The sequence below is a fragment of the Danio aesculapii genome, chromosome 2 (assembly GCF_903798145.1).
Source record: "Danio aesculapii chromosome 2, fDanAes4.1, whole genome shotgun sequence".
NCBI classification, from domain to species: Eukaryota; Metazoa; Chordata; class Actinopteri; order Cypriniformes; family Danionidae; genus Danio; species Danio aesculapii.
The window spans coordinates 28823086-28847545 of record NC_079436.1 but is presented as its reverse complement, the minus strand read 5'-3'; the positions used below and the strand labels follow the sequence as shown (position 1 = coordinate 28847545).

General features: G+C 35.0%; 1 protein-coding gene across 1 annotated transcript in view; it reads right to left on the bottom strand.

The window, feature by feature from the left end:
• The window catches only part of cdh18a (cadherin 18, type 2a), a 104200-nt gene that overhangs the window by 8964 nt on the left and 70776 nt on the right, over window positions 1–24460 (bottom strand). The window contains exons 9-10 of the mRNA XM_056476608.1: window positions 24177–24298; window positions 15223–15337 (exon numbers count right to left, since the gene is read on the bottom strand). Coding sequence (XP_056332583.1) covers window positions 15223–15337; window positions 24177–24298 — 237 coding nt within the window. The remainder of the gene's footprint in view (window positions 1–15222; window positions 15338–24176; window positions 24299–24460) is intronic.

Genomic DNA, 24460 nt, shown 5'->3' with positions numbered 1-24460 from the left:
AGCTGCCTGATATGTGCAAATGACAACAACTATAAAGTGGCAGCTACAGCTTTATTATGAAAGACAAAAAATGCTCATTTTAAGACAACTTAAATCAGCTAAGACTAATGTGATTTTTTAATAGAATGTGATAATTTTGTGTAGACAAACTATTCATTCATTCATTCATCCATTCATTCATTCATTCATTCTGCTTCAACTTAGTCTCTGAATTATCAGAGGTCGCCACAGCAGAATTAACTGCCAGCTATTCCAGCATATGTTTTTTAATGTTTTATTTATAGATTATAAAACACATCACATAAATATACAAAAAGGACAACATAAACATGTAACAATAAGTAAATACACTGAAGAGCATTTCAAAACAAAAATAAATAAAAAATAATACCAGTAGTGCAATCTTTCATACAGAAAAATGAATTCTACAATGAGCTGACCAGAACTAGTATCCAGTACCAAGCTGGGAGTTGGGGACTCAATCAGACGAAGCAGAGCCAAGCTGAAGATTTTGGACATGTTTGCGAAGGGGTTCCCACAATTCAATGAAAATAGTGCTACTGTAGGTTGAAGAGAGTACCTAAGTTTCTCTAACTTGGAGGGTAAGGGCTCTTTTAATTCAGAAGAATTAATCGCCTAGCCAGAAGGGTTAAGAAGGCTACAAAGTCTACAAAATGAGAGGGTAAAGTGTGGCCAGGTGGGAGAACCCCAAATAAACCAATAATTAGGCAAGGTGGAATATCACCAGTGGTAATAGCAGCCAACGAGAGGAAAATTTGCCTCCAAAAAGAAAGCAGGGAAGGTCCAGTATTTGTTTTATGCAGTGGATGCCCTTCCAGTCGCAACCTTTTACTAGGAAACACCCATACAGTACACTCGCGCATTTACACACACACTATCATACACTAAGGTCAATTTTAGTTCATCTAATTCACTTATAGAGCATGTCTTTGGACTGTGAGGGAAACCGGAGCAAGACAAACATACATCAATGAAACATTTATTTACTTAGCTATCAAATGATATATACAAGCCAGTTTCAAACAATTGACACTTATGACTGGTGTTGTGGTCCATGGTTTCAATAACTCACCCTCAAGTCATTCCAAACCTACTTTTTTGGAAACACACACACGCACCCCCGCACGCCCGTAAGCGCACGCACGCACATGCACACACACACACACACACACACACACACACACACACACACAAAAAGTTGAAAACTGCCATTGACTTCCCTAGTAAAAAATTAAAAATCTACAGAAGGCAGTGGCTACTGGATTTCTACATTTTGCAAACTATGTTTGTTTGTGTTTAGCATAGGGAACAAGTGGAGTAATTGAATGATGACAGATTTTTACATGTTATGATTTAAATTTTTTCTATCCTTTATCAAATTTTTTTTGGTCCCATTAAGATGATCTATATTCCATTGCCCATATCATTATATTTATCATTTTTATAATAATATGAGTAATGTTATAAAAAGGGCTGCATGATATTGGAAAAATTACACATCTGTGATATATATATATAGCGATATAAATACAATTTCAAGAGATGAGTTGAATAAATGTTCGTAAACAATCTATAATTTTAGATTTATTGGGAAGATTCTGTAGTGAGTGCATAAAATATAATAAACAATCTTCAAGCATAGAAAAATTCAATAAGAAAAAAATATGCCAATTAAATAAACATTGTTTTGTTGTATTCCAAAGAGTTGAAATGTATTCAGGTTGATTAATTGAATAATCAAATGTAAAATAATATGGCACAGTCTTTGTTGTATAAACAATTCAATAAAATGGTTTGTTATTAATTTTTCAAAGTTACAAACGTTTGAATATATTTAAAACTCTCACACAGTCACAGGCCTCAAAAAACACTTGCAAAATGATCAATTCTAAGTCAGATTTAACATTCCACATACTCACAAATGATCACATTGCGATATTGATGCTGAAACGATATATCGTGCAGTCCTAGTTACAATTATTTATAATTAGTATTATTAATATATATATATATATATTTTATTTTACCATAAAAAAGCAGCAACTTTCAAATATTACACAGGAATATTAAACTCTTGTATAGCAATTAGAAATTCATTTTCAAGCACTAAATCAGCATATATAATAATAATAATAATAATAATATTTAACATTGAACTTTTATCGTGTTTTGATCAAATAAATGCAGCCTTGCTTATCATCAAGAGAAAAAAAGTTACAGACCAAACCATTGAATAGTAGTAGAGTCACAGTCACCAGTGATCTAACGCTTGTAGATGGCTGGTAAACACGCAGATTTATAAGAACTACAAATCCGCTGGTGTATGGACTACAAGTTCCATCATGCACCTCATACACGGCTGTTCCTGTTTCAGTTTGATTAGACATGCACACACACAACCAGAGGATCATTTTGGACTGATTACATGGAGTTTAAATACAGTGCGCACACACACACATCTTGTCTGAGTCTTGCTATACTTAATTGTGAAAATTATGATGCGTTTCTCTGCCATGTCTTGCCATGTTTGACCCTTGCTGTGTTTGATTGTTTATTCCTGTCTACTGCCTGCCTTCTGACCAGTTGCCTGTTATTTGTTTACGACTCTGGATTATCTGCATATACCCATTTGCTCCTGTGCTAACTGTTGCTTGCCTGACCATTCTCTGTTCAATAAACCTGCATTTGGATCCGCACCTCTGTTGGCAGCGTCACTTCACATTACAAGTAGTAAATCCATTTAAATAATGCAAATTTACAACAGCTTAAAATTCACTCAGAATTATGCATGTTCTAAACATTTCTGAAATGCATCAAAAATACCTTCAGTCAGAATTAATCATTTAGTACGCACACAGATTTTTTGTGTTTGATTCACAATGGCCCATCTTCACTTGTGTCAGATTTTTCAAAAAGCCAACGCTTGTTTTACCGCTGTATGTCCCCAACAGGAGCATTGGAGCGCTGGTGTGCTGACAGCCTGTAAACCCCACACAGTGACAAAAGCGTCATGCTTTATTAACTCCCCACAGTGCACCAACTTTTCTCATTTTTGAGAGGCTTGTGCAAGGTTTTTCACCTTCTCCCTTGCTGTCTCCATACCTTCATTTCTCACATTTGCGCACACACACACACACACACACACACACACACACACACACACACACACACACACACACGCACACAGACAGGCAGGTCGTAAGCACCTCTGTGTATGCACAGTCATGCAGCTTCTTCACACTGCAGATGTGTGTTTTTTAACTCTGCAGCCTAACAGAGGGCTTCAGGGTATTTTGGTATTGGTCCCTGTCTTAATATCAGCACCAGACAAATTGTGTTTTGTAACTCATCATGTGTTCATTTGTTTATTGTACTATTTATTATGAGTATTTAAACATTTTTTGTGTGTGTGTGTGTGTGTGTGTGTGTGTGTGTGTTTGTAAAGAAATTATACCCAAAACTCTCCAAAACTATACTATTAACAACAACAAAACCACAACCCTGCATTAATTTTACATCGTACCAAATAATGAAGAAAGCCTTTTTGATACAATTTAAAAATAAACATTTAACCTTTTCCACCTCCTGGCTATAGTTTGGGGATCAATAAATAATCAATATTACAATCTGCTATCACTCTGCTGAAATAAAATACTTAAAAATAATTTACACTTCACAACGTCATATTGTACTGTATGATAATTAATACTCACTAGATAATCATCCTAAAGAATTCAATTGGTAACACTTTATTTTGATGGTCCATTTGAGTATTAGTAGACTGTCTGCATAATATCTGTTGAAACTGCTCCTTCAACAGACATTAACTGACTATAAGAAACTTAGCAAGTACATGCCAACTTAAACTAACCCTAACCCCAACCCTAAATCTATCTATACTACATACTCCAAATCTTCAATATTCAGGTGATATAGCTGTCATAACTTCATGTAACAATGTTTTAACCTCCTTACGTAACCATAAAGACTTAAAAATGCTTTGCTAATCCAAAGTTTCATTTCTTAACAAATTTAGAGAGCATTTAAAGTCAACACTGGTGAATCTAAATTAAAAACTGACAGAAAATTGTCATTTATAGTTTTAAACATAATAATAAATTTAGATCACTATCTTTCAAAGTATTCAGTTTTGCTCATTTAATATCAGCAAGAGGTTTTCTGTGATACATTTTAATAGGTACACATAAATATACAGATAATTATATCTATCACAATCAGGTCCCTATCATACACCCAGGACATTTAGCGCAAGACATGTATGGCACGATTTGTTGCTATTTCCATGGATGGCTTTTTTCAGTTCATTCATGACAATTTGCATTTGTATAATGTTATTATTCTTAGCAGTATTATGTATCATATGCATATTTATATTTGTTTTAATAAAAACAAGTTTAGATTTGTCCACCTGGAAACGTATGCATGTTTGGATGCTCAGTTTTTTGACAGCACTTTGTTATTATTGTTCATTTATTCGTTTGATGGAAATAAGAACTGAATTTAGAAATAGTTTTGAAACAAATCTTTGTGCTTAACAAACGAAATTAAATATGTAGGCTAATGGATGTTTTCAGTGGAGTGAGTTTCCACTGTTTCCACGAAAGTAAAGGAGTAAAGTAAAGAGTATAAGTAAAGTAAAGAGAAAGTAAAGAGGCCGAATGGAGGAGGCTCACTCTTTTTCCTCGCACTGTAGAAGGTCTGTTTTACTGTTTTCCTGCTAGTGAAGCATTGAGTCATGTAAATAGCAAATGTGTCATGGCATGACACAATGGACTCTTAAAAGTAATGGAAGATGAGACTCTGATTGGTTTAATGCACGTTATGCTCAAGACACACCCATAACTCATTAGGAGAATAAGCACAACCCTGTTAGAACATGCACCGTGGCGAAAACCATATATTTTGGTAGCATTTTTTTTTGGACACACCCTTAATGCTTTTGACCTTGGACCAAGATCATTAAAATAGAGCTCTGAATGATAATGGAACATTATTTCACCCAAATTTTGACAATATATTTATAGTCTCACAATCTATCTGAAACATTAAAGCAGACACTGAAATTGCTTTCTATGTATATAAAATGCTGTTTTTAATTTTAAATGATGCAGACGTTATAATGCAATGTCTCGTCTTTGAATGAAAGTCAAATTAATTTCAAAGAAAAATAAAAGTAAATAAAGTGAGGAAAAATCAAATAATGTAACTGTATACATTCATTCAGATAGATAAATGATATGTTTTCATTTCATAAATTAAATTACAGACACTTTATTTCATTATATTCCTTAAATAGTTATTTTATTTATCCCTAAAATATATTTGATATTATTCATGACTTTCTCCATACAAGTTCACACCCAAATCTCCAGTGCTGAGGCTTTAGAGCTGTTTCTCTCTAGGGCTTTAATGAATGCAGAACCAGCAACTCTAGTGCATGCATTAGATACTACAGTAAAGAAAAATTCTATCTCAGAGTTACGCTGAACACTACCTAAATTAGCATCTCTGAAACATTTCCGCATAAATCAGCCATTCGTGCAGTGACCCCTCAGTTTGGTGCGTTTGTGTTTGATTTCATGCTGCAGGGGTTTTTATAAAATGGCCTGCAGGTAGACTCCATTTAATCTGTCCAAACACTATTAAAAAATGAACATGAAACGACGGAGGGTGGAATGATCATTAGCGAGTCTTCACAAACAACGTGGAAACCGCGGCTTGTAATTATACATGGATGGAAAAAATTCACAGTTGCGCTTTGATTTAAGTAGCAGTGAAACGTAAACAGTTTCTCTGTGAAAATACATGGGAGCGAACCATGCATGTACTGCGGATAATTAATCATCACTTTGAGATGTGGCATGCAATAAATATATGAATAAATAAGTAAATAAAGTGGAAGTAGCAACAACAACAACAACTATGACTGCCAATACTGCAGTTCTGGCATGGATCCTGATCACTCTAGCAGTTATAACTTAATGTGAGTGTTTAAATGGTGGGAGATAAATGGCCTGAGAGAGAATTACAGTCAATTGGCCCATGAGGGATCCTCTCATCCCGCATCTCAAAATGACACACACATGCACACACACACACACACGCACACAACCACTGTATTGGTGGTTGACAGGGACTCTTTATAGCCTTAAAGACTATTTTACCTCTTTTTGAAGATTTAAGATAAGTCTTTTGTGTCTGCAGAATGTGTCTGTAAAGTTTCAGCTCAAAACACCCATCAGATTATTTATTATAGCGTTCAGAATATTAGAATTTTCTGCACAATGTAGATGTTTTTGTAGCCTGTGCCTTTAATGCTAGTCCACCCCGCCCACTGTTTTCACGTGCCTGTCAGAGTGTGCCTCAATCTCCGCCTCGGCTGCGTCAGATAAACAGCACAGTGACAGACATGAAGGAAGTAGATCTCATGTAACATTTGTTAATAATACTACAGTGTGAACGTTTGATGATCACAGCGAGCTGAACAGATCATTTAATCGTAGTTGCTTTGCGCATGTCATGTCTTGTCGATAATATTATACGTGTTACTATAAAGACATGTTAATATGCGGCAGTTAATCAAATCGGTGGGCAGGGAATCCGCACCACCGTCATGTTTCAGTTGGCCACAAAATGGAAGCGATTTGGATCCTATTTTATCATCAGGAAATTTAAAAAAGAGACTTATTGTGTTTCTATCACTCCAATTTGACTGTGGACACACTATACCTCCACACAGTTCTGTCCAAACAGCTTCTAAAAGATGATTTTTATCATAGATGCTCTTTAATGTATTTTATACCGTGAAAAAAATAAATAGCTAATTAATGGCCAGTACCCTACCCCTATAAACCAAACCCTCACAGGAAACGTGGCAAAATTTGAATGTCAAAAGATATCATTAAGTATTATTTTTAAGTGTTTTGAATTAAAAAGGACATCAGACATGTCCTCATAAACTACTGTAATAGAGTACAACTGTGTCACATCCATATCATTATACAAAGAAAAATATCCTTGTAAACCACCAAAATCAGCACACACACACACACACGCACACGCACACACACACACACACTCTTGCCAAATCCATGGCAAGCTGTCGAATTTGATGTAAGCTATCTTAGAAGATAACACACATTTTTCACCCCATTCTGGAAAGATTTATTACAAATGCTTCTTAAATTCAGAATATACATAAAAAACAGTTAAATTCAAAATTATTATTATTCCATTGAACTCCCTGACATTTCCCAATAGGTAAATAAGTACACCTCTGGAGAAAATTTCCTTCATCTTTGGTCATGTGGATGCAATTCCCAATCCTTAACATGGGGATGAGTAAGTTATAATGGGAAAAATATAATCTATTAGGAGAAGTATAACTAGACAGTATTGCATCATACATGATATTAACTGCATTATGTCAGTCCTAGAAGTAAAAAATGATGCAATCACAATAAAACTGACATAACTCATCTGAATAAATTTCCCTTAATCAACTTTAGAAACCTAAGAGTCCTGCTGTCTTTTTAGCAATATCGAGGAGTAATGGAATACATACTGTTCCTTATTTGCACATTGTAATACAAAATTCAAGTAATTGTATCTCAATACGGTTGCATTTTAAATGTGTGGTAATCAAATTACAATTGCGTCTGACAACATATTTTAAATGACCAAAATAATTATTTTAGAATTTTAATCTATTTCATTTAATCATGTATGTAAACCGTATTTGCCAACTAGTCATGATAAGTGATTCTCTGATTAACTCTGAATATATAAAACTGTAATAATAAAAAAGAAAAGAAAGCATTCACTGTAATAAAATCCTAGTTGCCTTAAATTTTTAAGCTGAATCAAATTAACCTTATGAGTCCATTGAACTTATATTATGTTAAACTGACTTAAAACAGCTAGCGTAACCTATACAATTAAGTTAGAACATTATTAACTTAGTTTAATAAGTTACAATGACCTAAAAACCTATGCTGTCAAGACTAATCGATCATATATTTTTTTACAGTGTAGATATATAATAGAAAATAAGTTAAATTATTTATTATAGAAAAAATCCAGTGTTTTCTTTAGAGATACCTACTTATCTATTAGTATTCAATGTGGATACATTTGATATACTTGACTAGCTTATTAAAATACATTACAGCTAGCTTTTTAAATCTTTAATTTTGTAAAATGTAGTGAAATCCATTTTAAAAGTAACCTTCACATTCCAGCTTTTTTGTCAGTGTTTGATTTTGGGAAGTGACACATTTCTGTTTTGCCAAAATGAAAAGCTTAGGATGAAATGTGCAAACATTGATGAACAGTGGCTAGAGATTCAGAATATTAACTATGTGGAAAAACATAACTGTCAAAAGGATTATTATTCAATTGAACTCTCTGTCGTATCCCTGGGGGGCAAATAAGTGCACCTCCGGAGGGGATTCCATAATTTTTTTCCCCGGCTGAGTGATTTGGTCATGTGGATGCTGGCATAATAACTGCAATACCAGGAGTGAAACATCTACGTGATTGAGGATGACAGCTCTACACACCCACCCAATCGCACAGTGAACCTCAGGCACTTTCTTAAGAGTGTGCAGACCCCCAATGTGTAAATCGGCCCGTAATAGTCCATCTGCTGGGATATTGTCTAAGCATGGTCTGAGGGAACCTTGGCCAACAAACTCAAATGAAGCTCTGAAGCACTGGCTCATCTAGGCTTTTAGCATCTCTTTTCTGATTGTAACAGCATAATAGAAAAAATAATAATCAATTAACAGTTATATCAAGAGTTAAATCCTGATTGATATATAATTAACATTAATTAAAATTTGTATTACGCAGCACAACTGACTTCAACAGTAATAGTAAGATGTTTCTTGAGCACCAAATTAGCAATGTAGAATGATATCTAAAGGATTATGTGACCGTGAATGAACAGGCTGTTGAAAAAAAATGATTTGCCACAGGATAATTATTATTCCTAATTATGATTTATTATTTAAATGTTTACATTTGTTAATATTTTATTTGCTAATTATAGCAATGAAGAAATGTATATAATTATAAGAAAAATGTAACTGAACACAAACTTTTGTAGTAACGATAAATATAATATTTAATATATTTTACTAATAATCCAATCAGAATTTAAGAGATGTACTAGAGATTACATGATTTTGACCAATTTGAAAATTGGTGGCTAAAAACTAAATAAATTGCATATTTTGTTGCACAAAATGATTATTAAAGTTATTTGTCAGCTCAATTTTAAAGACACGCTATTGGAACAACACATTTGACTCTTGACTTTAAAATGGTAAGGAATGTGTGTGTCACAAATGGAAGGCATCTACAAACAAATATAAAGTATAAAAGGAAGTAAAACCAGAAATGATTGCATCATAGCTCATATGAAATTTAACATCATTTCTAGAAGTTTTGCATGATGCAATCACAGTGAACATTACATACCTCAGTTACTTTTTTCTATATTAGTTGAGAATCATACAGTGTCTTGTGAATTTGATTGTTTGATTTTGCTAAAGAATGCATTTAATTTTATGCAAAAATGAGCAGAGATTTCTTGTACTTGTATAAAATATGCTAAGATTGCTGGACAGTGTATGAGATGCTTCAATTAATGAATAAAAGATACAAGCCAAGAAGTACAGACAACAGAGACACTAAATAGGATTAAAATGTGTGCACAATAGGTGCATAATCTTCACACTGAGAAGAAATAAAAATAAAAATAAATTTCCAGAGAAAAATTTTCCTAAAACAAGGAACCTTTTAGCTGTGAGGAAACAACCCTAACCAATGAGCCACTGCACATCATCAAACGGTTCTATATTATGCATATGAGGCTATAAGTGCACACACCAAGATTATTTTAGTAAACAAGACTAAAACTATTGGTCAAAAAGCATGTTTAAAACTGAATATTTTATACAATTAAACAATTACAATAATAATTGTTTTCAAATTTATTAAGCTTTGAGCAATTATGATCTTTTTATGAGTGGTTTTCCCAAACTGAAAATTATGTTGCTCCACCGATGTCTGCTTGCAACTTGTGTTGCCAAATCTACCAGAAGCCGCTGTGTACATTTTTGAGAATCTCAAATATGTGACTGGGCTAGGCTCTCAAATGTGCTATTTACAGATCCTTCGCGTTTTCATCTGCGAGAAGCCAACCGGCTTGTCGTCCATAACATATGATCTTGAGATTGACTGTGTGACACCACCTTCCATCAACCCAAGGGATATTGTTTTCAAATCCACATAATTTTGCCATGATGTCACACTGCTTTATTGTTTCTACCTGGTTTCTGGAACTTTCAGCAAACTTGAATCTTGCTCGCTCCGAGTCCTGACATCGTACGAGGTGATCTACCGAACAAATTGGTCTCTCAAATGTGCCCAATGGGGTATATGTACACAGACCTTTAAATTTTCAGTCAGCCAGCCCCAGGGCTTCCGGAGAATTGTCATCCCATTGAAAATCACTGCATTTAAGATTACATTTCTTTAAAAAAACAGCAATCATCACTGCCTGGCTGATATATGCTATAAAGTGGGAATCAAACCAAACAAGAAGCACTGCATTAAATTCTATTTTCCGCGCCATGTCTTTAAAATTTGAAAATTAATTTTACCCCAGTATTTTCAATGGAGTTTTTGTGCTAGCCTGCTGTTCGATACGATACCTCCTTTTAAACGGTCTTTCGCCTCTTTTTACTCTTTAAAAACCAAATGGATGCTTCACTGATTATATTTGAATGACATTACAACATCGATGCTGTAAAAGGAACCTTATGAAATTGAAAATAGTCACATAAACCTTTCATCATTTTCTGAAAAACACTAGCTGTGCATGTAGCCCATTACGGATCACAGATGTGTTTAATTTGTTTTGTTTTTTTGTGGCATTTGTTTGGTGCTGCGTCAACTACAACGTGAACACAATCCTTTAGCCATCAATAACGTATCCCTGTAAATGTTTCACACTGCCCCGTAGCGTTTGTTTGAAAATGCAGTCAAATGTATGGTGAGCCATGAAATATAAAACAACAATATAAATATAAATATAATATAAATAACAGAAAAAGTTGTAATAAAATATTATTATTAACAACACAATCCACAGTGAAGATTAACAGCCTGGGACAGTGAGAGAATAAAATGTTTCTTAAGTCTGGACCAAAAAAAGAGAGAGAGAGAGATGAAGCACTCCTAATGTCTGGTGGCGGCTCCAAACATGGACCAATGACTGCAAAGGCTCTGTCTCCTTTTCAATTTGTGCCTAAGGGACCTGTAATAAAGCTGTATTGGCTGGTCTGAGGAACCTAGGCATAGAAAGTAAATTAATAAGTTCAAAAATATAAGAGGCAGCCTGCGCATTCAGAGCTTTGACAACAATAAGTAAAATCTTGAACATGAATTCTAAAAACGACAGTAAGCCAGTGCAGGAATATTACAACTGATAAAATATGAGCAGGTTTTTTGGTGTCTGTTAATAGTCTAGCCGCGGTGTTCTGAACCAACTGCAGCAGTGCCAATGAAGATTGTAGAAAAACAACAACTGTTGAATTACAATAATCCAGACATAATGTGATGAAAGCATTATTTTTCCAGATCTTGAAAAGAAAGTAAAATTACAACCACACAGCAGTGCTATTTGGATGCTAGTATAAATATGTTAGTATTAAGGATATCTATAAGCTACTGTGCTCCAGAACAGTGGCAAAATTCACAAGATGCAGTATAAACATCCAAAGCTTATAGTTTGTCATTTCCACTTGATTTTTTGGACGTAAATTCATACATTAGTTTCTCATCAAATCTTCTGACCAATCAAATGCTCTCTGGGATCTGAAATGTCCCGCCCCCCCTCAAGATGCTATTGCTATATGTGGTTGAGATCAACAAATCTCACTGACACAGCTGTGATATAAACAAAATGCTACTGTCTTTTAAGGAGAAGTTACTCCATGCCCTGCATTGCCTTCATGTTTACTCTTGACAAATTACACTTGACAGAACCTTTAAATATTATAGAGGCCATTTGGGATCATTTGAGTGAAAAAAAAACAAAAAATATGACAGTTTAAATCTAAAGAAGAAGTCTGGGAAGTGCTAAAAGAGGCCTTGTATCACATAACACATTACCTCGGAAAATTTCAAAATAGACTCTTCAGAACAACTGAGCGCACAGTGCTTGGTGACTTTTGCTTGAAGAAGTTCAAATTTAAAAAGTAAATAAAATTAAGTTATTTTTTTTTCCATATTTTGAGAGCATATTTCCCATATACTGTAGACATAGCTTATACTGTATATATCCCTGTTAAGCCTCAGTCAGATCACACAATTTTTATTGTCCGTTACGAAAGTCACTATGACAGATTACGCAATTTTGTCCTGATAATATCTTGACTTGTCGTGGGTAACAAATGTGCCAGACTACACGTTCCTTCACGATCAGTCATCCCGTGACGTCTACGACGAGCGTTTATTTTCCCAAACAGCCACAAGTGTTGCTATAACAATATTTCTTATATCAATAAAAGTTTTTTAATTTTTTAAATCTTATTTTAATCTCAATAAACACTGATGCTTGCAAACAACAAATAACTACATTATTTAAAGGTATACTTATGATTAATTTTTAATATTAACATATTTTCTTTTAAATCTAAATGTACATTTTCCTGTGATAGGTTGTTTATTAAACAATCTCTCATCTGAACGTGCCGCGAGTGAGAAGGAGAAATGAAAGCAGCAGCAAGGTAAACTCAAATGCTCAAGACATAATCTTTAAAATAATGACATACTAAATCAATCATCCGTGTAGTTGAGTAGTGGATGGGCACAAACAAAAATATAGTTCATATATTTTTCTTGGAATTTAAAAAAATAAAATAAAATTTTGTTTGCAATAATTTGTATCTTAATTTTAATGTATCTTTTGTTGGTTAGTTATCTATAAACAAGAATAACGAATAACATTTGAGGTGATGCATCTCAAAACAAGTCTGCTATATACGCCGAAACAGGAATTGCCGTGAAATTGTGTTGGTTTGTTAAATAAAATAATAATCAAGCCTAAATAAAATGAAAGTGAAATATTCACAGTTTCAGAGAAGCCTATATTAAACTGTTTCCACTATTAATGACAAATTTGAACAGGCAGGAAATGCTTTTGCAATGTATTCGGACAACTGAACATGTTCCCAGATTACCCTGGACAAACAAACTCTGTGGGATGGAATAGAGAACTCAGAAACTCGTAGTGAGAATGAAGATGTCTGCATATTTGTGCCAGTTTCTCAGATAAAATTTCTTAAAACACCTTAATATTTTAGAAAAGGTAGTTAAAGTTTGCAAAACCAATGATTGATCTTATCCACCCGTGACCTATCCATAAGTATACATGCAGCCTATTTTTTGCGCATTAATGGCAGTACCCACTGATATAACCAAGAAATGTGCTCTTATTGCCGAGTGTCAACCACATGACGGAACTCGCCATGAAGAACGAGAAAAAAATGAAACATGCTAGACTTTCTGTGATGGTGTCGTAAGACGTCACAGGCATGGTATCGGTTGTCGTGAACTATGCCACATTACACGACAAGAAACGATTGAATCATGTGTCACGATGCCCAGTTGTGGTTTTACAAATGCCCACGACACATTTCGTCAAGGAAATCGTGGCGAAATCGTGACAAATTCGTGTGATCTGACCGGGGCTTTAGTAACACTTGGCAAATTCTGCTTTATAATGATAGGAAGAGCTGGGATCAAAGGATAAAAAACAACTTCGCTATGAATGCTTGGCCGTTATAAGCCTGCTATCCCTCTGGTAACTTTTCTGACACTTCCCTCCTGCTTAAAACCCCGGTCACACTTTATTTTGATGGTCGGTTTGTTCAATTTAGTTACATTGCATCTACATGCCCACTAATTCTCATTTGATTATCAGTAGATTGTTAGGTTGGGGTACAATTTTCTTTCCAGTAAACAAAATAAGATCCACTCCTCAACCCTCCCAGCCCACCCTGAAAACACCCAGCCCCCAGCAGTGCCAAAGTCCAAGCAAGGGTTAGTGTAAGTTGACACATACTTGCAAAGTTTGTTATAGTCAGTTAAATGTCTGCTGAAGGAGCATATCAACAGATATTAATCAGACAGTCTACTAATACTTAAATGAATCATCAAAATAAAGTGTTACCAAAACCCCAAAAGCCAGAAAAATCATGAGCCCCCGCTTTCACAGTTCATGCTCCTATCGAAAATCAAGATCAAGCAAGCTTTTGCCCTTAAGCACAGTGCTATATATTAAAGTGAACATCTTTCCTCCTTCAACATAAATCCTTCAATTAAACATCACACAAGTGCAACACAGCGCTCCTCAAGTGTGTTCTGAGAAGTGCACCGACCCCCGATGTGTAAAACGCTCTGTAATGGTCCATCCGCTGGGACATTATTTAAGGATGAGGGGACCTTGGCAAGGATACCAACTCAAATAAAGCTCTGAAGCAATGGTTCCTCTGAACTCTGAGCTTTTAGTGTCTGCCTCTTATCTCCCTGATTGCCCTGTTAAACTCTGACTGGTCCACCTTCAGCTCTGATTCACAGAAGCAGAGGCTCGCCATTAGGAAGAAATCATTACAGCCCGTCCCGTGACCACCAGGGAGCCTTGAGCTAACATAAACACAGATCTGCTTTCCTGGACAAACAGCTACAGGTACGTCTGCCTTGTGACTATACACATATATATAAAAAGAGGAATAAGAACGAGAGCAAGAAGAGGAGAGGGTAAAATGGGGTTGATGTGTGACAACATGTGGTACTAAATATGTTTGTGAAGAGGCGCTGAGGGTTTGCCCTGAGCAAACATCAGGAAATCAGTTGGAAAACATTAGAAAGATTCCATTACAGAGACGCCATCGGAGAGGCTCTTCAGATCAGTCGGATCTTATTTGACTTTCATGAGAGTCTGTGTACAAGTTAAGCACTGAATATGGAATTTGTTTTTGTAACCAACTCCTAAAACACAGGCCTGCCACGTCAAGCTATTTCTAATTAGATGTTTTACCAAGCCAAAAACAGATCCAGTGGGAGAAGGGTTTTGTTATTGTATTGTGTGCATTTTATTTTATTTACCTTCATTGTCCTTCAGAGTGAAGTTCGGATTTGCTGGAAGGTCTTTTGGTAGAGCGAAGGTGAACCGTCCATTGGCGAAGTTATCCTTGTCTGTGGCCCTGATGGTTTGAATGACCTACAATACAAAAGTGATCAAACAGAGTAAGAGAAATCAAGCGGTAGCTTAATAATGTTTTTTTTCTAAAATTAAGAATGAATAATAAACAAAACATGGCACTAAAAATATCTGAAACAGACGCTTTATCTTCTTTAAGAGATGGGTTTTGTCGCTTCCTGCAACCAAAGAAATGTAATTGGACCACCTGGGTCATTTCATCCTCTCCACTTTTGAAAGACATTAACTTCAGACTGCTGACCCAAAGCCCCTCGGCCAGTTGGGTGTCTGGATCACAGTCATCGAACAGATAGCAGGTTTGAAGCATTGCTCAGGCCCATGATGTTTTGTCAGCTTGTTAACCTAATTGGCTCCTGCTAGCACATCAGCTGCAAGTGGGAATCTCCTCATGCAGAGTCTGGACCAATTATTGAAGCCTTTCACCTGCCTGTGCTGCACGACCCATGTTAGGCCAGGGGCTTCTTTCTCTGGGGCATTTTCACACCAGAGCATCTGGTTTGAATCAGAGTCTGTTTGATGCCAGGAGTATTTTCATTATGTTTGAAACTATTATGAAGGCGCCATGTTCTAATGTGTAGTCAATCAATATTTGTGAGGCATAACTTTGCTAGTTTGCACTTATTAAAATGTGATGCTAATTGTTATCTATAACCTTCTTTATAAATTACATTTGAGGGTTCTTTATTTGTCGCAGTTTTGGTGGTGAACTAAAAAGGGAAATTCAGCATCCAGCAAGCTTCTTACCTAATAATAATAATAATAATAATAATAATAATAATAATAATAATAATAATAATAATAATAATAATAATAATAATAATAATAATAATAATAATCAGGTTAGTTATAAACTAAATAATTTGAGTTATTTTTAATAATATAAAAAATAAAAAACAGTAAAATAAAACAGCATATAAATAAGTGTAAAATATAGACATAATCGTTTTTTTATTTTGTAATCATTTAAAAGCACATTATTTGAATAAATAAAATAATTTCTAGTTTTATAGTAGTTATAATAGTTTTAATAATAGTTTATATTTATTTTTAGAATGTATGTTTTTCTTCTAGTTACATTTTAGACATTTGATTGTGTTTTGCAATTTTAAAATACTTGTATAATGTTTTTTTATTTTAGGTTTTATTTTACATAAAATAATTTCTGTCTTGGACACTATTGAGATTTAATATGGTAATGAATGTGTTTATGGCAATGTTGATATGTTTGATATGTCTGGGTGGTATAGATCTGCTATTGTCACAGTCAGCAGCGATCTAGCTACTGCGAACTACAAGTTTGCCACCTAATGGACTACAAATCACAGCATGCACCGGGCACACACACCGGTTACTAATCTCGTCTGATTGCAATCACTCAGCCGCACCATGAATCCAGCAGACCAGGTTAGTCAACTCAACACAGGAGCAATTGGGTACATATAGATAATCCAGAAGTTGTCGTTGAACAGGTAAGTAGTCAAAACCGGAAAAAGGTAAGGCAAACTAGGAACAAGGCTAGGAGAAATAACATAAAACACAAGAATCAAAGAGCATGGAAATTAAAGACAAGAAATTTAAATGCTACGTAAAGTTAAGGGTTCGTTTATCTAACAAAACAAAAAACAACACTCAGCAGAGTGTGTGTGTGTGTGTGTGTGTGTGTGTGTGTGTGTGTGAGAGAGCAAATGTGGTGTATAAATAGTCTGTGTAATGAGTCCTTAAGCAGCCTCAGCTGTGAGTGTTTGCAATCAGACGAGATTAGGAACCGGTGTGTGTGCGTGGTGCATGCTGTGATTTGTAATCCATTTGGTGGCAGACTTGTAGTTCTCCAGCTATCCGCAGTAGCTAGATCACTGGTGACTGTAACACTGCTGCAGCTACTTTTATTATTATGGCAGAGCAAGTACCGAGACCTACTACTGACAGTATACATCTGAGAATATAAAACGCTGCTGCTGAAAACATTATATATATATATATATATATATATATATATATATATATATATATATATATATATATATATATATATATATATATATGTAACCCCCGTAGCAGATCTAAACACAGGTGGAGCTGGGGTGGAGGAAGGACTTCGAAAGAGGTTGCAGTTGAATAGCGTAGAACGACAGGGAGCATTTAAAATCATGAGGAGCCACCTCATTGCCTGCCGAGGTGACAGCAACCAATCTCCTGCGCCATGTAGTTAATGATGCAGGAGCAGATTAGGTGACCTTTCAGCCTACACGTGCATAGAGTTTCATGGCAGAAATTGCATACATATTACCAAACAAAATGTTTTTAGTTTAATGGTTTTGGCTTCAGTTAACTAGAATAACCATACCTTGTTTATGTGTTTTTAATTAAATAAATGCACCTTAAACAAGCTTAAGTATTAATTCATTAATTCTAGAAACTAAACACTCTTTCTGCAAGATGCCTGCATATAATGCCAAACATAATTGCTTGGTTTTCATTACATTGCATTCACTGATGATTCAAATCATCATTTATAGATGATTATTATTATTATTATTATTATTATTATTATTAGCAATTTCAGGGATGCAAACAAACTGCACTTTCTTTCCAAATGTACAGTGTGAAGACATGCTGTTTACATGCAGCAGGTAGTCAAAACAGAATTTGGAGCCGCAACCCAAAAATTGACTGGAGTGTGTAAACCACCAGTGTCACTGCATAACAGCTTTCTTTCAGAATTACAGCGCATGGTTTCATGCAGCGTAGTGTTGTGGACCAGTGCAGAGCAGATCAAAAGGAAAAAGCTTCCTGTGAGTCAATGCCAGACCAAGCAATGTGGTTTTGCCTTATCTCTTTGGAAACACTTAATCAAGAGCCACAGCACGACGGCAATCCCTGATTATCTTACAAAGTTACAATCACGAATTTCAGTAATTGGGAAGAGGATTTTATTTAGATGTTAGATGGACTGGTTTGAGGCCAGCAGAGCAAATGTCATAGTAAATGAAAGCCCATTTCTACGCTTATGAACAGACCTCTGCCTCATAAAAGACAGTAAATGGGTAACTGAGCTTGAAGGAATATACTATAATAAAAAGTGCCACAGTGCTTTAAAAGCATCCTTTAATTAAGCAAGGCTCCAAAATGAAAATGCAACTATGCATATTATTCACCCACGTTCCTTCTAGATGTAATTTTTAGTTTCTGGCACAAACCAATCGTTGTGCTTCAATCGACCCCAATATATCATCAATTAATGATAGTTTATTGTTTTTTTTTTGCATACTTTTTTTTTTACATGGTGTGAATGGCCATTGACTTGCACTTTATGATTCACCAAGAACAAGTGTCAGCTAAAAGTGTGGAAGTTTAAACAAAACCTTAATTCATGTACACGTACAACTCAAAAATGAACAGATGAAGCATCACACGTTAAAACAAGTACAAGAATTTATAGAATTTTTCCTTTTCACCATTACAACTCATAAATGTTGTTTGAATTTATGTGTGCGAGGTTGCCATGGAAACGTAAGTTATTTGCCCTGTATTGTTGTTGTGATTCAAGTTTATTCATTGGTCGAAACGTCCTTTTATTTTAAACTGAGTTTTTATTAATTATGTTGTAAAAAAAGACAATAAAAAGGCAATTGTAAATGTATTTTCAATAAGAAACTAGTGATGTTATAATATTTTAAACTTTTAAAATATTATTGACAGCTGGAGAGCCATGTATTTTGGTCAAAGAGCCACATGTGGCCCACGAGCCATAGGTTATCTACCAATGATTTAGAACATGCCTTTATGGTACTACTTACAAATAAGGGACACAGTACACAGTTTCAGTGAAAAGCAAGAAAGAAAGAAAGAAAGAAAGAAACAAAGAAAGAAAGACATTTTTATTAAAGAGTGAAGTTAAATATCCAGCGATGGCTTAAATCTGAAAGTGCACCGTGTTTAAAACTATTGATTCATCTATAAAAGAGTCAACTAATAGTGGTTTGAATGAATCGCCGCGTAACGAGTCTTTAGCTGTGACGGCGTGATGGCGATATGGAACTCAAGCCCCGCCCACTTGTTGCACAAGCAGACTTGGGAAAATTAAAACCCCCAGCCCCACCGACAAACACTGTACAAAGAAAAAGAGGAAGACAAACACTGTAGCAGATTCCGGTTGAATCAAGTCGCAAAGACGCTGTGCTCTAAAGTGTGAGGGAAAGTTTCCCTACCCAAAGATGAGGCTGTGAAATTCAGTTGAAGTTTATTTTTGCAAAAATATCTTAGCATTATAGCCCCAGCCTTGTGCTGTGTTCCCGTCATTTTTCTGACGAGTGCTTCAGCAATCTACACGCTTACAACGGGGGATTCGTCTGCCATTTGTTAAAGGAAGAATCAAAAAAGGCTATATGGACAGGAACTTTACAGTACACACTTCATGGATCAGTTTCTTCCTCCAGTTCACAAGTGTAAGTAAGTGCGATTAAAATGTTGGCTCCTGTTTTCTCTAGCTTGCAAATTAAGTATTTAATTGTGTTTGGTTACTTGTAACCACTTGTAGTGTATCTGGTTAACTCTTTATATAACTCTATATATTGCTATAGCATTGTCAGCTGTTCCTACACATCTGCAGTGGTCAAGTTTAAAAATAGTTCCGCTTTTGCTACTGTGTGGATTAATACTGAATGTGTGTCACTGTTTTTACTTATGGTTAAGAATAGAGGACATGCTGGTGTTTAACTGCATTGCTTTAATGCACTCCTGCATTGGGTTAACACATACACTCTGCACTCTGACTACTTGTTGTTAAGCTATGCTGGGCATTTCTTTCACGCTGAACGCAGTCGACCAATCACAACAGAATGGGTCATTGGACCAATCAGCGCAGATTAACAACCAGCTAAGGAGGGGTTTGGGAACAAATGAATCGCTGTAGGAATCATATGGGAGTCATTGAAATAATTAGGTAAAAATGAATGCATATTATAAGACAATGAAAGTGTTTTTTTGACCTTGAGTGCATATTAGCATGTTGTTGGAGACCCCTAAAACCAAAATATGACCCTTTTTAATGTATAACAGGGGCTCTTTAATTATTATTGCTAAAATACAAAATACATGACATTTTACCTAACTGATTTTTATGGTTGTTTTTGGGTATGTAATGTAAAAGAACATGGTGGTGTACAACCACGTTTTCTAAATTATGTTATTTACTTAACTTTTGTTTCAAAGATTACCAAAAGTTTTAAGTTTGAATGGAATGAGGCAAAGTAAATGAAATAAATGAATATATTTTTTGCTTGAACTGTGTCTTTAAATACCCTTCATGGATTAACACCAGCACAGCTTGCTGCAAATGGTCAAAGAGGACTCTTGATATTTAATCTAAAAAAATGCATCGTCGCCCACTGTGCGTGAATTGTGTGTGTCCAACCGCTTAAATCGTAATCTCATTCAAGGGTAAAGCTATAACGGCGATGCCACTGCACTGCTGCACATGGGCCTATAGATCTGAACGTGTGATGATTAACATTTTCCAGTGAGCCATTCCTAGTGCACTTGATGCGAATGGCTATCTGCCGGTGAATACATTGGTACATGCTGAATTATTTATAGATTTAAGAGCCTCCAAAGTCTGTCGAGCCACAGATAAATCCATCCTTGATGGTGTCAGACATATCATAAAGGCAGCGTATGTGTTTCTCATTAATGCATTTGTGTATAGCGTTACAGTATGCAGGAGTGTGTGTGTGTTCATGAATATGTGTGAAAGGAACAATGGTATTAAAGCATGAAAAAAAGGATGATTTGAGAACTCAAAAATGGGTCAGAAATACTTTCCAGTGATATGCTATATCATAATATTTTCTGATATTTATTTTGTAACAATAACAATATCATGTCATAACAATATTAATGACTTTAATTATGATATGAGAGACAAAAACCTCCCTCTATCTTTAGAGGAAAGTATTATCTTTCCTATTTCTATTTCCAAAAATAGGATGTTGTGAGAACACATGTAATGTAATAACTGCTTCATTCATACTGGACGCTAGAAGGCGCTGTTGTGTATAAACTCAACATGTGCATTACAGAAATAAAGACATCTAGAAGAATAAGAATATAAGAAGATAGATGGAAATTCTAAAACCAATCATGCATAAAGACAATAAACACAATTATGGAATCACTTCTATTAGAATATGTTACATATTTTTAATGCAATGCTACAAAATGTATATCTCATTCCTTGATATAAAACCACATCTGGACACAAAAGAGGGAGGGAATCACTTTACTTGAAGGGGGTGTTAATGAGACTGTCATGACACCTTTATAATTATAACATCATACATCATACATATGAAAAAGGCTGCGCAATTTATCGTTTCAGCATCGATATCACAATGTGATCATTTGCAACAGTCACATCGCACGTATAGGCAATGTTGAGTCTGACTTATCATTTTGATGTTGTTTTTTAAGGCCTGTGACTGTGTGAGGGCTTTAAACATATTCAGGGATAGGAAAATGTACAGTTTGTAACTACAAATTTAAAAAAACAATTGATTTTATTGAATTGTTTATAAAACGAAGACATTTACATTTACATTTGACTATTCAATTACTGTATACCTGAATACATTTCGACTCTTTGAAAAACAATAAAACGCTGTTTATTTAATTAGCATATTTTAATTAGATATTGAATTTAATTATTGAATTTCTTTTTGCTTGTAGATTGTTATATTTTATGCACTCCCCTACAGAATCTTCCCAATCAATGTAAAATTATAGATTTAACCTGATTAAGCCTTTAAAAGTCACTTTAAGCTGTATAGAAGCGTCTTGAAGTATTCATTCATTCTTTTTCGGCTTAGTCCCTTTATTAATCCAGGGTCGCCACTGCTGAATGAACCGCCAACTTATCCAGTACATGTTTTACGCAGCGGATGCCCTTCCAGCTGCAACCCATCTCTGGGAAACATCCATACAATTTAGCCTACCCAATTCATCTTTACCACATGTCTTTGGACTGTGGGGGAAACCGGAGCACCCAGAGGAAACCCACGCAAACGCAGGGAGAACATGCAAACTCCACACAGAAACACCAACTGACCCAGCCAAGGCTCCAACCAGCGACCTTCTTTCTGTGAGGCAACAGCACTACCTACTGTGCCACTGTGTCACCTATTGTCTTGAAAAATATCTAGTAAAATATTATTTACTGTCATCATGGCAAAGATAAAAAAATCAGTTATCAGAAATGAGTTATTAAAACTATTATGATTAGAAACGTGTTGAAAAAAATCTTCTCTCCGTTAAACAGAAATTTGGGAAAAAAATAAACAGGGGGGCTAATAATTCAGGGGGGCTAATAATTCTGACTTCAACTATATCTATATATATCGCATAATAAAAATTATTGCGGCGTGTAATTTTTCCAATATGCTGGACGATACTGGAATAATGAACAAACATAACATGAACAATTAAAGAATAAAACATTTACTACATTATTTGTTTATGTTAGTTAACGTTAGTTAATGAAAATAGCCATTCATTGTTAGTTCATGTTAACTAACGATGCACTAACTAATGTTAACAAGCATGAACTTGGATGTTAATAATGCATTAGTAAATGTTGAATTATGATTAATAAATGCTGTACATTGTTCATACGTAGTTCATGTTAGTAAATGCATTAACTAATAATTACAATTCTGCGATATATATTACGATATGAATACAACCTAATATGAAGGAGATTATATACATGTTTATGACAACTGCCATTAGCTCACGTCATTTTAAATGCAAACATGACATTGTTTGAGATGTCTTTGTCAACTTGACATAAACAAATACATCATATCTTGACTTTGCCTTTGTCATAACAACTTAACACTACCAAGACAACATAACTTGTACTAAATATGTCATACACATGGCAATTATACTATATTTTTTAATTATATTACATTTTCTTGGTAAAAATGTCAATACTGTGATAATTAATGACAAAATTTAACCACTATATTTAAGAGTATAAATAATAATAAAGATTCTGTCATACAATTCTTGACAGCTATAATGACAGATTAAGTTATATTGTCTTGATGATGTCCAGTTGTTATGACAATGACACTGAAATGTTTGTTGCATTGGTAATTTCAAGTTATCGTGACTATGACAAGAGGTTGTGATGTATTTGGTCATGTCAAGATGTCATAAAGACTCAAACAAATCTCAAACAATGTCACCTTAGCATTTAAAACGAAATAACTGAGCAAATGACAGTTGTCATAAACATTCATTAATCTCATGATGCATGATATCATGATTATAAAGGTGTCATGACAGTTTTATGAACACCCCTTCAAGTAAAGCATAACCAAAATATGCTCAATTGATTTTATGATGGAATTTGGAATAAACTTATGTCAGAAAATATCTTTGTCTGTAAACAATATCATTATCATGCAAAACTATATCCCACATGTGCTATACTGTAGTACATTTATTCATTACAGAGACTGATTTTTGTAACACTATACAGCCTTGATCAAATGAGTTCCAGAGGAAACTCATTCCTTCATGTAGAGGAAAATTCCAGTATGTAGGTCTTACGGTTATTATCGCAGGAAGACAAATTCGTATCGAGAATTTTGACTAGTATATTGCAAACGATAAGATATTCCCTATCCCTATTCAGAAACAGGGCAGCAGAAACGGACAGCAGGAAAGAAAGAGTGCAGATAGGAAAAACCGTTTCAGGGGTTCAGATGGGAGCTGACAGGTCGAAAAGCAATGATAGCAGCACAGTGAGAAGAAGAAGTGAGTGGAGATAACTAACCTGGCCTGCCTTGGAGCCTTCACACACAACCAGAGCGCTGTCCGTGCCAATATAGGGGGCATTATCATTGACATCCAACACTTGCACCGTGACTGGTACATAGCTCACCAGATTTGGATTGTCTGGAAAATATAATAGAAATATAACTAATATTCAATCATGAAGGCTTTGTGTTGAGACAGAAACTGCATTCCCAAATACAGTAGCACACTATACACTATGCACTAACACACTCAATAGCATAGTATATGAATTTAGTGCCAAGTGGATGACTAACTTTTTTT